Source organism: Mobula birostris, chromosome 8 (genome assembly GCF_030028105.1).
Source record: "Mobula birostris isolate sMobBir1 chromosome 8, sMobBir1.hap1, whole genome shotgun sequence".
Lineage (NCBI taxonomy): Eukaryota > Metazoa > Chordata > Chondrichthyes > Myliobatiformes > Myliobatidae > Mobula > Mobula birostris.
This window is the reverse complement of record NC_092377.1, coordinates 111,008,713-111,027,448: the sequence shown is the minus strand read 5'-3', so window position 1 is coordinate 111,027,448 and position 18,736 is coordinate 111,008,713. Positions and strand designations below refer to the sequence as shown.

The 18,736-nt window shown below is 38.2% G+C and overlaps 1 protein-coding gene across 4 annotated transcripts in view; it reads right to left on the bottom strand.

Annotated features, from left to right (window-relative positions):
- Window positions 1-18,736, bottom strand: part of afdna (afadin, adherens junction formation factor a) — a 203,092-nt gene that overhangs the window by 99,036 nt on the left and 85,320 nt on the right. For all 4 annotated transcript variants that reach the window (XM_072265966.1, XM_072265967.1, XM_072265968.1 and 1 more), the window contains exons 11-12: window positions 14,635-14,716; window positions 9,061-9,164 (exon numbers count right to left, since the gene is read on the bottom strand). In XM_072265966.1, coding sequence (XP_072122067.1) covers window positions 9,061-9,164; window positions 14,635-14,716 — 186 coding nt within the window. The remainder of the gene's footprint in view (window positions 1-9,060; window positions 9,165-14,634; window positions 14,717-18,736) is intronic.

Genomic DNA, 18,736 nt, shown 5'->3' with positions numbered 1-18,736 from the left:
GTTAAAATTAACTTTCATGTTTGGGCACCATAAGCACCTTTCGAAGTCTCAGAGATAGCTTAACCACGTCAATTTGGACCTGGTTGGTCCTCTCCTCTCTCTACCCATTCCCATGCAGTTTCATGCATATCCTTACCATGATGGACTGTACTACTAGGTGGTCAGAGGTTGTCCCTCTAGTGTCGACGACATTTGCAGACGTGGCTTGGGCGTTCATGAACACCTGGGTCGCTCGATTCAGCATCCCAACCGATATTTCTTCCAACCACTATCCCCAATTATGTCAGCCCTCTGGGCTGCAATGGCCCAGGATCTCAGTGTTAAATTGCATCACACTATGGCACATCACTCAAGGTCCAGTGGTCTGCGTGAGCAACTTCACCATTTCCGTGTTTTTGAACAGCGAAAAGAATTTTATCGTAGATAAGAAGGGTAAACCTGAATGTACTTCCGCAGTAGGCCTTAAACTGGCCCACCGAGACCTGGATGATTCCACTACCATACCCCTGCATCACAACGTGAGCATGTGCCTGTCAGCAGACTCCTGGACAAGCCAAAGGCACCAGCTATTATTCCAACCAAAGAGCTGGATGGTACCTGAGCTGGATAGCTCGTATGAGCTTGAGACAGACTTACTGCTAGTTTTGGTGAATTCTTAGGGAGGGGAGCCTGTATAAGGTAATTTAATGAGTTACAGATAATACACATCATTATTCTTTCTTTCTTTTTAAACCTTTTTATTAGTTTTTCAAAATTATAAACTCAATAACAAAGTTGGTACAAAGAGATTGGAAAAATGTTCATCAGCATATATAAAATAAATTTTAAGTAACACAGAAATAAAAGACTTCGAAACTCATAATGAGATTAAACATTAACAAAGAAATAAAAAGAAAAAAAAATATATAAACAAAAAAAACCCCAAAAGAAAAAGAGAACCCCCCCCCCCAAAAAAAAGGCAAACCAGGGCTAGACCAACAGCTGGTATCAAACACGATCAATAATGTCGTTAACTCCGCTCCTCTCATCTTATAATTTGAGAAAAAAGATTCGGAAAGGTCAGATTACATCATATGAAAATGTTGCATAAAAGGTTTCCAAGTATCTTCAAATTTAACCGAAGGGTCAAAAATATCACTTCTAATTTTTTTCTAAATTTAAACTTAATACGGTTTGAGAAAACCATTGGAATGTAGTTGGAGGATTAGTTTCCTTCCAGTTCAACAAAATAGATCTTCTCGCCATTAAAGTAACAAAAGATATCATTCGAGAGGCTGAAGATCTATGTTCTACCATTGGCAATCCAAAGATTACCGTAATAGGATGGGGCTTTAAATCAAAGCATAGAACTGTTGACATAATATCAAAAATGTCTTTCCAATATTTTTCCAAAAGAGGACAGGACCAAAACATATGAGTTAAAGGAGCCACTTCAGAGTGACATCTATCACAAATAGGGTTTATATGGGAATAAAAACGAGCTAGTTTATCTTTGGACATATGAGCTCTGTGTACTACTTTAAATTGTATTAAAGTATGTTTGGCACATATAGAAGTACTAACTAATTGAAAAATTTTATCCCATTTCTCTATAGGAAGGGAAAGTTGAAGTTTCCTTTCCCATTCATTTTTAATTTTATCAGATATATCTGTCTGTAATTTCATAATTATATCATAAATTATTGCTATTAATCCCTTCTGCAAAGGATTAAAACCTAAAATTTTATCAAAAATGCCAGAAGGGTTTGAAGTCGGAAAAGTAGGCAACGTAGTATTTAAAAAACTTCTTATTTGTATGTATCTAAAAAAATGGGATCCAGGCAAATCAAATTTCTCAGATAACTGCTCAAAAGACATAAAGCAGTTATCCAGAAATAGATCACGAAAACATATTATACCTTTCGTTTTCCATATCAAAAAGGCTTGGTCCATTACCGAGGGTTGGAAAAAGAAATTAGATATAATAGGGCTTGATAACATAAATTCATCCAAGCCAAAAAATTTACGAAATTGAAACCATATTCGCAATGTATGTTTAACTATAGAGTTGAAAATTTGTTTATTCAATTTAGATAGTGCAAAAGGCAGTGAAGTTCCTAAAATGGAAGCTAAAGAAAACCCTTGTACAGAATGGCCTTCAAGGTTTACGCAATGTGGACTTGGAATTATATTTCAATCTTGTGTCCAAAATATTAAGTATCGGATATTAATTGTCCAGTAGTAAAATCTTAGGACAGGCAATGCCAAACCGCCCTCTTTCTTAGATTTCTCTAAGTATTTCTTACTTAATCTGGGATTTCTATTTTGCCATATACAAGAGGAAATCTTAGAGTCAATAATATCAAAAAAAGATTTAGGAATGAAAATCGGTATCGCTTGAAATAAATATAAAAATTTGGGTGAAATAATCATTTTAAAAGCATTAATACGGCCAATCAATGATAGAGACAAAGGGTACCATTTAGTAATCAGTTGTTTAACCTGATTAATTAATGGCAAAAGGTTGAAATTGAATAGATCCTTATGTCTCTTAGTAATTTTAACTCCCAAATAAGTAAAAATAATCAGTAATCACGCTAAATGGACAGTTTCTATAAAAGGGAACCTGCATATTTAATGGAAGGAGTTCACTCTTACTGAGGTTCAGTTTATAACCAGAAAAACTACTAAACTGAGCAAGCAAAGTTAATACTGCCGAAATAGATTTTCCTGGGTTAGAAATGTATAATAGTAGATCATCTGCATATAGGGATAATTTATGAGTCTCATTTCCACAGGTAATACCAAATATATTAGGGGAGTCACGAATGGCAATAGCTAGCGGTTCCAAAGCAATATCAAATAATAATGGACTAAGAGGGCAACCCTGCCTAGTACCACGGAATAAATGAAAAAAAGGGGATCTTTGATTGTTAGTAAATACCGAGGTCAAAGGGGTAAAATATATCAGTTTAATCCAGGAAATGAGTATTGGACTAAAATTAAATTTCTCAAGGGTATTGAATAAATACATCCATTCAACTCTATCAAAAGCTTTTTCAGCATGCAATGAAATGACACATTCTGGAATTTTGGGTGAAGGCGTATAAACAATATTCATTAATCTCCTAATATCTAAAAAAGAGTAACGGTTTTTAATAAATCCAGTTTGATTAGCAGAAATAATTTGGGGTAATACATTCTCCGATCTCGTTGCCAATATTTTAGAAAAATCTTAGAAGCGACATTCAGCAGAGATATAGGTCTATAAGATGCACATTCAGTAGGATCCTTATCCTTTTTTAAGAATTAGGGAAACAGAAGCTCAATAGAAGGATTGTGGTAATTTACCTATTGAAACCGCATCCCTAAAAACACTACATAGCCAAGGAGTTAGTGTAGTTGAGAAAAATTTTAAAAATTCTACTGTAAATCCATCTGGACCAGGTGCTTTACCTGAGTTCATTGAAAAAATAGCATTCTTTATTTCCTCTACTGTAATAGGTACATCTAGTTTTGAACTTTCATTAGATGATAATTTTGGAATATTCAGTTTCTTAAAAAATTCATGCATTATAGTGGAGTCATCAGGAAATTCTGATTGATAAAGGGAGGTATAAAATTCTTGAAAGGATTTATTAAAATTGTCATGGTCAACTGTCAAAGTGCCATCTTGTTTACCAATCTTAAGAATCTGTCGTTTAACCGAGGCCGATTTCAATTGATTAGCTAAAAGTTTCCCAGTTTTATCACCATGTATATAAAATTGACTCTTAATTTTGATTAATTGACTTTCAATTGAAGATGATAATAAGAGATTATGTTCCATTTGAAGTTCAACTCTCTGTTTATAAAGTTCTTGATTAGGAGCTATAGAATATTTATCAACTTCTTTAATCTTGTCAGCCAGTTTAAGTATTTCCTTATTAGTTCGCTTTTTTAGTCCAGCAGTGCATGAAATAATTTGCCCACGAATATATTGTGACGGGAGTACACATAGATTAAGATGTTAGCTGTCCTGTGCTGACACCAGTGGGATCAGCAGTTGGTCTGCCACCTGTCTTCAGGAGAAAGAGAGATAAGGAAAACAATGGAGCAGCATTTGGAGATGTTAATGAAGGAACGGGAGAGTTTAACGGAAGGAGAACTGTCAAGATCGACTCCCCTTTGAACCCTGAACTGTTTGAAGTGATGGACAGGCGATACCCCAGCAGGGGGATAAAAAGGGACAGGTTCGCTAAGGCAGGACACACACGACACCACGAGGTAACGAGACCCTGGAAGCGGTGCGCCTCCCACAAGTCGGTGGGAGTCTTTGGAGGGCTGGTCGCGGGACCAAGCCAGAGACGTACAGGGTGGAAAGATACGATCGGCGGGAACCTGGTGTGTGTCCGCCCTTGCCTGGGTGCCGGGTTCACCGCTGAGGAAAGGTCGTATCTGGAAACGGAGGGGTCACAGTCGGTGACCTCAGAAGACATTACAAAGGGCTCGCCTGAAAGCTGACTGCGAAGAATATCGAAGGTCTGTGTGGAAGCCGTTTGAATATTCATTCGCTTTTGCTCTCTCTCCTTCTCCCCACTGTCCATCGCCACGGCAGTGATTACTGTGAACTGAACTGAACTCAATTGAACTGAACTTTGCATCACTTTGAAACTGGTCAGTTACCCCTAGACGACGATAGAGCTTGATTGATCCTGTTATCCTAATTCTGTGTACATGTGTGTTTATCATTGCTGAACTGTTGCATTTATTATCCTTTTGATTAGAGTACTGTATTGCTTGTTTCTTTAATAAAACTTTCTTAGTTCCAGTAATCCAGACTCCAACTGAGTGATCCATTTCTGCTGGTTTGGCAACCCAGTTATGGGGTACGTAACAATATGCTTTAAAAGTATCCCAGAGGATCCCACTGGAAATATCATCCGTGGAATTCGTTGTAAAGAAAAACTTAATCTGTTCGTCAATAAACCTAACAAAATCTGAATCTTGAAGCAAAGTGATATTAAATCTCCATTGTCTAGGATTAGTAGATATATCCCTTAAGTTAATAAATAATTTCAATGGTGCATGGTCAGAAACAGCAATAGAATCATATTCGCAACCCGTAACAAAAGGAATTAATCGAGAGTCAATAAGAAAATAGTCAATTCTTGAATAGTGCTGATGTACATGTGGAGAAAAAAAAAGAGAATTCTTTGACATTCAGATGTAAGAATCTCCAAATTTCTGAGATTCCAGAGTCGGTCATAAAAGAGTTAATAAGGGTAGCCGATTTATTCGGAAGTGCTTGATTAACCTTGGATCTATCTAGCAAAGAACTTAAACAACAATTAAAATCACCACCCATAATCAGCATATAGTCATTTAAGTTGGGAAGTGATGTGAGGAGATTCTTAAAAAAAAATCAAGACAGTCAACATTTGGGGCATAAGCAGTGAGCATAGCAACTTTTTTGTTAAATATCAAGCCAGTAATCAACAAAAATCTGCCATTAGAATCTGAAATCGTCTCATAGTGCATAAATGAAATTGACGAATCTGTAAATATAGAAACGCCTTTTACTTTAGTTTGTGAATTCGCATGATACTGTTGGTCCTTCCAGAATCTAAAGAAACATTGATTATCCTCTTTCCGGACATGAGTTTCTTGTACAAAAATAATATGAGCATTCATCCTATGGAATACTTTAAAATTTTCTTCCGTTAATTGGGTGGTTTAAACCATTTGTATTCCAAGAAACTAAATTGATAGTCTTATCCATCATAATGAGCTCGAGTATAAAGTATGTAAAGGGTTAATCAGAGTACAGACTCATGACCCCGGAAGAGGAAAAAAGGTCCAAAGAGGAACCGGAAGTTACGACATTTCAGACATTTTGGTAGTTTCTGGTCAGCCCGTTTAAAAAGAAAAAATGAAAAAGGAATAAAAGGAAAAATACCACCCACCTCCCACAAAACCCCAGAAAAAAGCCAGACAGTGGCCAATGCTAAATCTAAGACTAAACCTAACCCCATCTTTCCGGAGGGCGACCCAACAGAAATATGTTTATCAAAAAAAAGACACCACCCTTATGGAAAAAAATAAAAACTAGCTACAACAGTAAAGAAAATCTTAAAGCGATTAAAAGCATCAAATAGTTCCTTGCTACTCATATTTCAAAGAACATCAAATGTTAGATCATATTACTATTTTAATTTTTCAAATATAAATGATTGGAAATGATGTAACAAAAAGCAAGGATTCTGGGGAGAAGAAGAAAACAATCCCCCATTTTAAAATATAATACTTCAGTAACATTTCAAAAAGAAAATAAGCATTAAACTTATAACTAAATAACTACCAAAAGGTATTAAGAGTAAGATATACAGGATCACTAATAGAAAAGCCTAATATCGTTTAACTATATAAAACGAACCTACACTGCCAGATTGAGAAAACAAAACCTTGAACTAAACAATCAGAGACGAGAGAAAAAACCAAATGATACATTGATTAATCCTCCATAAAGGGAGGCAGATCATCGAGAAAACTTTGGGCTTCCATCGTATTTTTAAACAGGCTACGCGAGTTATCCGACATAACCACTCTCAGATGGGCTGGAAACAGTAGTGCTATTTTATAACCCCGACGATAAAGTTCTGCCATCTGAGGTTTAAAAGCCACCTGTTTTTTCAGTACATCTGGGCCGTAGTCTTCAATAATTCTGAACTTGAAATCTTGAAATTCGATCATACCTTTCTTCCAAGCAGCTCGGATAACTTGTTTCTTCTCATGGACATAATGAAACCGAATAATGATCGGTCCCGGTTTGGCCGATTTCTCCGGATTAAAATGGAATGAACAATGAGCACGATCTAATATCGAGGGTTCTTCCAATATATCAGAGCCAAGCACATCCATTAGCAATTTAGAAAAGTATTTGGTAGGATCTCCCTTCTCAACATCCTCAGGAAAACCAATTATTCGCAAGTTCTGCCGTCGGGTACGATTTTCAAGATCGATAGTCTTAGCTTGATAGCGTTCCAATTGCTAAGTTACCAAAGTTAAACTTTTTTCAAGCGCTTCAATTCTTTTTCCTCTTTTACGGCCATCTTCATCTAATTCCAAAATTCTGACTTGATGTTGGTCGATTTCACATCTGAGTGTTCTTGATTCTTCTTTCCTCAAATTCAACGCTTCTTCAATTGCGGTGAGTCTTCGATTAACTGTATCTTCTAAAAGTTTCTTCATTAGTTCCATTGTTACCGGAGTTTCCTTCAAAGTTCCAGGATCACCATTTTTTTTCTCGTTCCCGGCGGAACCTTTCCCTTCTTTAACTTCTCGTGCCCAGGTATTCATTTTCAATAAGTAAAAGTCGTAGTTCAGAAATATAGATCATTTAGTGTAGGTATAGGTAAGGTAGGTAAGAGTGGTTACATGCGGGTACGGAGCAACGCCCAAAAGCAGCTCACTCCATGAGTCCCCTGCCGGAAAGTCCCGAAATTATTCGACTTAATTCACTAACACCGTCATTGAGTTATGTTCACTTTTAGAGATGCTGACGTAATGACATCAGTGTAAGGCAACTACTTTTGTTATGTTCATAATAGAATTAAAGGACTGCGGATTTTGCTAAGCACATGAAACTACTCTCACATGTTTCATTCACAAAATCCTACACTATGGCCTTGTCTGCTCTTGATTCAATGGGATAGTGCCTCACGTGTTTGAGCCTCACACATCTACAGCACTGCAGAAGAACCTGTGCATATTATAGGATTATTAGTTGCTGGCTAGCCTGTGTTATTCCCCCCCCCCCCCCCCCACCACCATCTGTTCTTTAGGCCAGCAATCTGCTGTCAAATATCTGCAGAAGTAGTTATTTTGTCCAAGGACCTACGGCATTTGGACTCCAGAACTAAAGATACATGAATCGCAGATGTTAAGCTGCAGAACATAAATAAGTACTAACACAAAGAAAACCCTTCCACTGAAACACAAGAGAATGAACATTACATTCAACAGTGACAAGACTAATGACCTCTACTATTCTGTCCTCACTGCCCTCCAGCATTAAGATTCACAGCAAAATGTGAACCAGTTTCCATATCCTAGGAAGACATCTATAATGAAACTCACCAATGCTTCCAGCACAGACTTCAGTCAACTGAGAAAAATAGTACCTGATGATTAGACCTGGCACAAAACTCAGGGTTTGCAGGGCAAGAATGATTCCTGACCTTCTATGTGCTTCTGAGGCCTGAAGGATCCATAGCAATAACTTCAAGACACTGATACTATGCAAATAAAAAGATAATTTAAAAAAATACCACCAATGTTCCCTTTCCAAGCTCCTCCAAATTCCTCAGGTCAGGAATATCAGTATTCTCTCATGCTAGCATTACTCAGCAACGAGGCCCTGGCTCCTTGGTTATGTCAGCTAGATTGCAGCATTCATATACCCAATCAGATACACTATCTTGAGCTCTGTCATTGCATAACAAATTGGAAAGAGGAAAAGATTCAATTGTACATTCCAAGCTTCGAGAAATGTCGGTCCTGGGAATGTCTGGCCCATGACTGTACAAAGTGGAAGAGGAGCATCTGGGCTGGTGTTGTAAACCTCAATCCATTCATCAGGAACCTAAGTAGTATAAGGAGCAAGCAACCATGGAAATTCCTCACCTGTCCCATTTCTAAATTGGTGTTGTCCCAAAAACGTGCAGTTCCTACATTGGCCTCATTAACTAACTCAGAGCAAACAAAACTTTTGTCAGTCATCTTTCAGCCTAAAGAAATTCTTTAGCAGGCATTGAGTAGACCACAAAAGAGGAGACCACAATCAGAACAATTAACCTAACCAGAACACAATCAGAACAATTAACATAACTTTAAATTCGAACTGCTGGAGTTATTTCAATTAGATTTTGCTGCTTGGCAGAATTTAAATTATCTCCATATTGAGTAGAAACTTGTAGAATTATTTGTGCTAGTATAAACAATGTTCTAGTGACAAGATATTGAATACGTCCACCAAGATTCAGCAAGATTTTAAAATGCAGCAAAGTAGAAATCTGAATGATTATAAAGATTGAGCCTTGCCTCATCTCCTGTTTGTAGCAGTCTTGCTGCTCCACTCTGATTATTGGTTTCACCCTATTGCGATCATTTGAAGTAGAGGTATCAGTGTCCAATCTTTCTGTACTCTAAGGAAAACAAAACATTCACAGTGTAAGGGTTTGAAGAAATGTGCAGGCTAGAAAACTGCAAGAATGCAGTACTCTATATATTCCAAAATCTTTGAAAGGATCATGTTATAAAACATACATAGAACAGTACAGCACAGGACTACCCACCACAATGTCTATTTAAACTAATCCTATCTTCCTGCACATGGTCTATAGTCCGCTATTCCCTGCCTGCCATGTGCCTGTCTAATGCCTCTAAAACATTGCTATCGTATCTGCCATCACCACTGACAGATATGATCTCTGGTGGGCCCTTCCATGTACCAACTACTCTTAAAAAAAAACTGCTCTGCAAATTTCCTTTAAATTTTTCGTCTCTCATCTTAAACCCATCTCGTCTAGTATTTGACATTTCCACCCTGAGGAAAAGTATTTCTCAGAATTTTACATATTTTTTAATCATGTCACCCCACTGCCTTCAATGCATTCAAGAAAGCAATCTTAGTTTGTCCAACTTCTCCATATAGCTAATATACTCCAATCAGACTACATCCTGATAATCTCTTTTGCATCCTCTCCAAAGCCTCCACATCCTTACTATAACGTGGAACTCAGAACTGACCACAATATTTCAATAATGGCTTAACCAAAATTTTATCTGGCTGCAACATGACACACCAACTTCTATACTCAATGTCCTGAGTAGTAAAGGCAAGCATGGCATAAACCACCTTTATGATGCTATCTACAGTATGTTTCCACTTTCAGGCTGCTATGTACTTGTATCCCAAAATCCCTCTACATTAACTCTCCTAAATGCCCTGCCATTTTAACTGTATGCTTTCCTCTTACATTTGACATTCCAAAATGCAACACCTCACACCTGTGAGGCAAGTAGAATGTCCTGAAATAATGGTGAGGCCCACAAAACGTCTGATTTTTAAAAGAATAGGTTGGGTAACAACTTGAGGTATTGTATGCACAATTTGATAAACAAAATGCAGTCCAAGACTAAAGAATACCACACCATCTCACCAACAAGTTGACACTAAAGATGCTTTGACATGACTGCACATGTTATAGGAGGTTACCAGACACCAATGAAAGGCCAAACCAACTTACTGTCCTGTGAAAATATCTTAGCTATGCTCTATACATTGTCTGCTGACGAAACAAGAAAATGAAATAAGTCTCCAATTTTTACACTCAGCAACCGCTCTTAGATCATGTGTCAGGCAAGACTTGGTGCATAATTCACAAGCCCGCATACTGAAAGGTTGAAGGGCTATGGGGAAGAAATAGCAAGACAAGATGTCTATTTTAATTCATTAGTGCACAATTTAGTTGGAATGTTTTTGTATTCAAAGTTTTAGTTGATTTTTGTGTTTTAAGTACTTCAAGGATATGTAGAGATAGTGAAAACAATGACAGGCAGCAAAGGTGGTTGCTTTGAACTGCTCCCATGACAGCTGCATTGCTTAACATCCTGGCATACTGAGCAGCTCCAGGACTATCTGGGCTAGTAAATCACATGATGGCAAATGGGAGGGCAGTGAGACAGCCCTACTCAGAAAAATCAGATCAATCTATAGTTAGGATGGTGTGGATTGGTACAACTGAAATAAAATTATCAATTAGTGTTACACAACCTTTGATCCTAAAGACTTACTTTTACAATTATGGGTTGCGATTACAACTTTGTGAATAAATTTATTGTTGTATAATTAAAAACAGTGCACCTTGTCTCTCAATGTATTCTTTCCAAATGCACAACTTGAATGGAATTCCTCATTTATTCTTTTTAGTTATATGATCCTTTAATCAAATAATTTGAAAATCTATTTGCTCCCTCCCACATGCTTGTTATTTAGGAGGTGGCATGATATTGTTAATATAACACGATTACAGCTGTCCATAAGGAGCTTTTGCATGGGTTTCCTTAAGCTGCTTCAATTTCCTCTCACATTCCAAAGGGATACGAGCAAGTAGATTAATTGGTCACATGGCTACAATTGGGTGGTGTGGCCTCATTGGGTTGGAAGGGTATGTTAACATACTGAATCACTAAATCACTTCAAAAAAATCCCCTGCAAAGGATGCTACAGTTTAATAGCCAAGAATGGTTTATAGCATTCCAACCATATAATTTTAATAACTTCTTTAACATATTTGTATTCATTGTGAACATTCAATTCAATACAACACAATGGAAAATTTAATTCACTCAATTAAAACCTGTTGAAGAAGGAAGGAAAGCTTTCAAGAGTATTATTCTCAAAATATCCTTAATGGGACACACTGAAGACTTATGCTAAAATAAACTGAGGAAGTGTGTACTGAAAATTCAGTTGCGGTTATACGAAACTTGACTAAGGGCAGCTATCAGGATCTTGTAAGATCAGAAATTAACACAAAATTAGCTGCAAATTCCAAAAATATTTTAAATTCCCTTCCCACCCATTCCCCTGGCTTTTTCTCAACGATTTGGGGGCTGTAGCTTTCAGTATGCATTCCAAGGATGTTTCTGACAACACCCCATTAAAAAAAAACTTGGTTCTGTTGCTCTGTTCTCAAGAATCACAAAGAATTCCAAATCTACTCCTCCTTTATCATATCACAAACAAGATGAAATCTGCAGATGCCGGACATCCAAACAACACACACAAAATGGAGAAACTCACAGGCCAGGTAGCATCTACGGAAAGAGTACAGGCGATATTTCGGGCTGAGACCCTTCTGACTGAAGAAAAAAAAGATGAGGAGTAGAGTTAAAAGGCGGGGGGAGGGTAGAAAGTAAAACAAGGTGATCGGTGAAACCGGGAGGAGGAGGGGTGAAGTACAGAGCAGGGGGAAATTGATTGGTGAAAGAGGTACAGGGCTGGAGAAGGGGGAAATCTAACAGGCAGAAGACCATGTAAGAAAGATAGCGGGGGTGGGTGGAAGAGCACTAGAGGGAGGTGATGGGCAGGCAAGGAGATAAGGTGGGAGGGGGAACAAGGGGATGGGGAATGGTGAAGTGGGAGAGGGGGCACTAACAGAAGTTCAAGATATCAATGTTCACGCCATTATGTTGGAGGCTACCCAGACAGAATAAAAGGTATTATTCCTCTAACCTTTATGTGGCCTCATTGTGATAGTAGAGAAAGCCATGGATAGACATATTGGAATGGGAATGGATAGTGGAACTAAAATGGGTGGCCACTGGGAGATCCTGCTTTTTCTGGAGGACAAGGCATAGGTGCTCTGCAAAGTGGTCTACCAATCCACGCTGGGGTCTCACCGATATACATGAGGCCACAACTGGAGCATCAGACACAGTACACAGATGAAGTGTCGCCTCACATGGAAGGACCATTTGGGGCCCTAAGTGGTAGTGAGGAAGGTGGTGTAAGGGCAGGTGTAGCACTTGTCCCACCTGCAAGGATAAGTGCCATGAGGGAGATCAGAGGGGAGGGGCGAATGGAGCGATCCCTGCAGAAAACAGAAAGTGGAGGGGAGGGAAAGATCTGCTTGGAGGTGGGATCCTGTTGGAGATGGCAGAAGTTGCAGAGAATCATGTGCTGCACGCGGAGGTGTACTTCTGTTAATACCTCCCCTCCCCTCCACCATTCCCCATCCCCTTTTCCCTCTCTCACCTCATCTCCATGCCTGCCCATAGCCTCCCTCTGGTGTTTCTCCCCACTTTTCTCTCTTCCATGGCCGTCTGTCCTCGATTAGATTTCCCCTTTCTCCAGCACTATCTTTTTTAATCAACCAACCTCCCAGCTCCTTTCTTCACCGCTGCCAGTTTCATCTATCACCTTATGTTTTTTCCTCCCCTCCCTCCACCTTTTAAATCTACTCCTCATCTTCTTTTCCTCCAGTTCTGCTGAAGGGTCTCAGCCTGAAACATCGCCTGTACTCTTTTCCACAGATGCTGCTTGGCCTGCTGAGTTCCTCCAGCATTTTGTGTGTGTCTCTTTTATCTTAGAAGCTTCCAAAGGCTTAATATAAAAAAAACATTTTCTCAGCTTCTTCAAAGCTCGACTTTTGTGCCAGAGATTTGCTTTACAGTACTTTGTGTCTACCTGGACAGTATTGGATTTGGTCACTTGCACAGTGCATTCAGTCTATAGTTCTCAAGCACTCTTGTGTGAGTGTTGCACTGTTGAATGCTATCTTTTGGATACCATCTTGGAGTTCTGTTAGAAAACTGGTATTGAAAAAGCATAACAGTATTTAAAACAATCAATCACCAGGCTACTGCACTCAATATCAGATCAAAATCCGTAATAAATTGACTACTGGAATCAAGTGTCAAAAATAAAACACTGAACATGCTCATAATCACAAGTAGAAAACAGAAAATGCTAGAAATATTCAGCAAGTAAAACAGCATCTGGAGAGATTTTAATGTTTTAACTTTTCAGAAGTATAAATAGTATAGAGGCAAAAAGAGAACAAGATCTCTAATAGGACACAAGGCAAAAAATAATTTACCAAATGGTTTAAAGATATTGCAATGGTAACAAGACAACAAAAAAAATGAAAATGCAGAGCACTTTGGTGGCATCCTGTTGGAAGCATCAGAAGTGGCTATGAGTGACCTCATCAACATGAAGACAAAAGTTTGTTCAGCTCTAAAGCAGGGATGACAGCAAATGTGAAATAAAATGAACTTGCAGAAGATATTTGATTATATCCTTCAAGGGAAGTCATTGGCTAAAGTTGCTCATGGTACAGAATAGGCTGAATCAATTCAAAAGTACACTTAGGACTTTATACATAATTCATTAAAAAGTTGAATAAATTCATGAAATATCAAAAAGGCAAACAAGTATTAGCGTTTCATTACAGAATTAGAATGAAAGGGGTTGAAAAGTTGAAAACCTTGGAGATGAAATACCAAGAATCTTCAAAACACTTCAAGACATTACAGATGAAGGAACGTATTCAAGCCAGAGGACTTAGTGCTTCAGGATTTTACTGGGATTGATACTTGAATTCCAGGAGTACGAGGAACAACCTTACATTCCTGGTGTTGGTTTCCTATTATGTAGATGAGTGAGTGATTAAATCACTGCTTTCAATGTTTTAAGTAATAGGTTTAGTGAATGGAAAGAATTTCTGCTGTTGGAAATCTAGGGTTTATAGCAAGAGTCAAAGCTAGACCTTACAGGAGTATGCAACGGGATATGGAAACTTGAAGGATTTTTACAAAAGGCAAAATAGAACATTGGTTAATTTTAAATCTGATTCTGATAAAGTTTTGTTAACAAACGGCTGTAGGAATATTGAACACCATGGAATTCCACAGTTACACACCAAATCATTCATTATTTAATACTCAGCAAACACGCGAGGTTTTTATACCTACTTTGTTTCCTATGTATTGTTCAGAAAATTTTCATGACCAATTTTCTTTTAATAATCTGTTCATTATTCATTTTCACTACAATTCAATCATTAAACATTAATTTTAATTTCAAAAACAAAAAAGTTAAAATACCTTGCTTATAGGTAATCCTATACCACTGTGAATGTCTCCATCAATACCAAACGTAGTTTCCTGGACACTTCTGGACCCTTGCCTATAAATGATAGCCAGTGAGATTTAGAAACATTCGTCAAATTTAATTCTCTATTGTGACATTTTTCTAATTAAAGTAGATTGGAACTCACTCTAGACAAACCACAACAAGATTGAGAAGTAACAGACTACATAGATAAGTGGGATTACACAAGTTTTCTACATTTTAAATAAACAGTCTTTGTTAGAGATTTGGTTTACTAAATTCAATGGCTTATAAGCAATGAAATCATGAAAAAAAAATCAAAAAAGATTGACCAGATTACAATGAACTGCATTTATTTGCTTTCTCCACCTTCATTTTTCTTGTTGTTCTGTGTACTGTTCTCACGAACTGCCTTTCACATCGTTGTAAATATTCACAATTACTAGCCAAACACAAGATGAGGAAAATGAGGATGTGAGTAGACCATTAAAAGCTTTCACCTGTCCAAAATTTGTTTCCATTTCACTCAGTAACACTTCATCCAAACTAACAAATACATACAGTTTGTAAGCGTTACAAATACTATCTGCAAGTGTAAGAATATGTCACTACTGCAAAACTGACCAAACGACACCATCCAGTCTTTGGATTAGCTCATGCTGCCACAGTGAAATAACTCGGTCCTTTGGAACAGATTGGGTACAGCATATAAGAAACCAAGCAATCACAAAAGACTTCAAATTTTGCTTGATGCTTACCTCAGTACATCAGAAACTGCATCTAATTTTGTATAAGCCATGGGATAAAAGCAAGTGTCTACAAATTCTATAAATACAAGTTATCAACAATATACTCATTAGGGGAAAATAAAGACCTAGATTTTGTATGAGGTGAGAGCAAAGAACTATTAAAGTACATTGGGGGAAAGCTAGGAAAACTTCAAGTATAAATTTAAATGAGAAAGATTTTATGTTATTAGATGAAGGAGGAGAAAAGGTCTGCATTGAAATTGTTCCCCGAGTTCAGATTAGCATAAATTGAATGTGCCATGAGTCCTGGCAGCACCCGTAAATTAAAATGCAATAATGCCTGATTGCTTATTAATGATGGCAACTGAGGGACACATATAGCTCAATAAACTTTTAAAAATAGCAAGGCGCCTTATATGTAGAAAGGACAAATAAGGCCTTAGTTTAATATCTTATCCAAAAACCTGCACTGTCAACATTCTAACACTCTTCAACAGGAACCTGAAGGAACTCATATGGAGTTCAGAGGTCACCATTAACCAGACTGGCCAAATTTACTTGATGGCCACTTTATTAGATACTTCCTGTGCCTAATAAAGTGGCCACTGAACCTAGGTTCATGGTATTCTGCTACTGTAGCCCATTCATTTCAAGGTTCAACATCTTGTGCATTCAGAAAATACTCTTCTGCACATCACAGTTGTCTGAGTTACTTTTGCCTTCTTGCCCACCACCTTGAACCAGTCTGGCCTCATTAACAATTCTAGAAACTGTTGTATGTGAAAATCCCAGATCAGCAGTTTCTGAGATAATTAAACCACCCCATCTGGCACCAATTCCACGGTCAATCATTTAGTTCATATTTCTTCCCCACTGAGGTTTGATCTGAACAACTGAACCTCTTGACCATGCTTGCACTCTTATGAACTGAATTGCTACCATTTGATTAGCTGGTTGATATTTACTAAGCAGGTATACAGGTGTACCTAATAAAGTGGCCACTGAATGTATAATGGCAATCCACATATTCTCATGCTATCAGCAAGTTACTTTTACCATTTCAATAAGCTCAACTATCTTTAACAACTAATATAGTGCACTGAAATAGTTTAGTTAGGAAATCAATATACATGGGAGAGAAGATGTAACACTGCAGTCCAGGCAGCAAGTGTATTAAATGTAGCAGTCATGAAAGAGATGCCATTTATATTGACTGCCCTCAAAAGGTACCCAAACTTACAAAAAAAAATGGCATGGAGAAAAGGAACATTTACAAAAAAGTGCTAATTGTCATTTTAAATGCACACTGATTGAATGAAATTCTGATCATGTCAAATAACACGCATCCTATGTGCACAGTATGCAATGAAAAAATGTAACCAAGTTAGTGAGAATTATAATGGTAGTTCACGTTTTTTTTAAAGAAATATAAACTCAGAAGAAATAGTGTCAATTCTGAAAAGCCTCCGGGAAATAGTAGTTTGGTTTTAACAGTAAACGTTTGCAATTGCAGTGAATGTTGTGCTTGTGTAGCTACAGGTATCAAAAGCAAATGGCTGGCATGCTTAAAGAAATGCCACTAGTCCTACTTAAGCAGGTCATTTCAAGAAATTCACTCAAGAAACTGACTTTTGCACCCCCTAGTGGTAGCAACAATATGCCTGTTGAATTCTTTGACTAAAAATTCACGTAATACTCAAAATCTGATTTTTGGCCACTATACCAAAAACAGGAAAGAATAGTTCTCAAATTATTTAAGGTGTGCTGGGTAGTCAGAAATTCTCTTAAAACTTGTTTGAGGTCATGTTGAAGTGCAAAATCAAAGTCCGAAGAGATAGTATAAAAAAACTGCAAGTTTTTCCTTTCATGAGACATATACTATGCTGCATCCAAATGGACTGTAACCTTAGTATCACGCACACATTCCACAATACTGACCATTAGATGCCAAATACTTTCAAATCTAGTGAACACTAACTCTGAGAGAATATCATGAACAAGCTCAATCAGCATCTATAAGGTAATAGGTTTTCTCTAGTTCTTTCAAGCTGTCCCATTCCCAAGATCAGAATGAACCGGGTCAGGTCACAGATCTCTCAGTGGGTGAGCATCTGGGGGACAGTGACCACCGCTCCCTGGCCTTTAGCATTATCATGGAAAAGGATAGAATCAGAGAGGACAGGAAAATTTTTCATTGGGGAAAGGCAAATTATGAGGCGATAAGGCTAGAACTTGCAGGTGTGAACTGGGATGATGTTTTTGCAGGGAAATGTACTATGGACTCGTGGTTGATGTTTAGAGATCTCTTGCGAGATGTGAGGGATAAATTTGTCCCGGTGAGAAAGATAAGGAATGGTAGGGTGAAGGAACCATGGGTGACAAGTGAGGTAGAAAATCTAGTCAGGTGGAAGAAGGCAGCATACATGAGGTTTAGGAAGCAAGGATCAGACGGGTCTATTGAGGAATATAAGGAAGCAAGAAAGGAGCTTAAGAAGGGGCTGAGAAGAGCAAGAAGGGGGCATGAGAAGGCCTTGGCGAGTAGGGTAAAGGAAAACCCCAAGGCATTCTTCAATTATGTGAAGAAAAAAAGGATGACAGGAGTGAAGTTAGGACCGATTAGAGATAAAGGTGGGAAGATGTGCCTGGAGGCTGTGGAAGTGAGCGAGATCTTCAATGAATACTTCTCTTCTGTATTCACCAATGAGAGGGAACTTGATGATGGTGAGGACAATATGAGTGAGGTTGATGTTCTGGAGCATGTTGATATTAAGGGATAGGAGGTGTTGGAGTCGTTAAAATACATTAGGACAGATGAGTTCCTGGGGCCTGACAGAATATTCCCCAGGCTGCTCCACGAGGCGAGAGAAGAGGTTGCTGAGCCTCTGGCTAGGATCTTTATGTGCTCGTTGTCTACGGGAATGGTACCAGAGGATTGGAGGGAGGCGAATGTTGTCCCCTTGTTCAAAAAAGGTAGTAGGGATAGTCCAGGTAATTATAGACCAGTGAGCCTTACGTCTGTGGTGGGAAAGCTGTTGGAAAAGATTCTTAGAGATAGGATCTATAGGCATTTAGAAAATCATGGTCTGATCAAGGACAGTCAAGATGGCTTTGTGAAGGGCAGATCGTGTCTAACAAGCCTGATAGAGTTCTTTGAGGTGGTGACCAGGCACATAGATGAGGGTAGTGCAGTGGATGTAATCTATATGGATTTTAGAAAGGCATTTGACAAGGCTCCACATGGTAGGCTTCTTCAGAAAGTTAGAAGGCATGGGATCCAGGGAAGTTTGGCCAGGTGGATTCAAAATTGGCTTGCCTGCAGAAGGCAGAGGGTGGTGGTAGAGGGAGT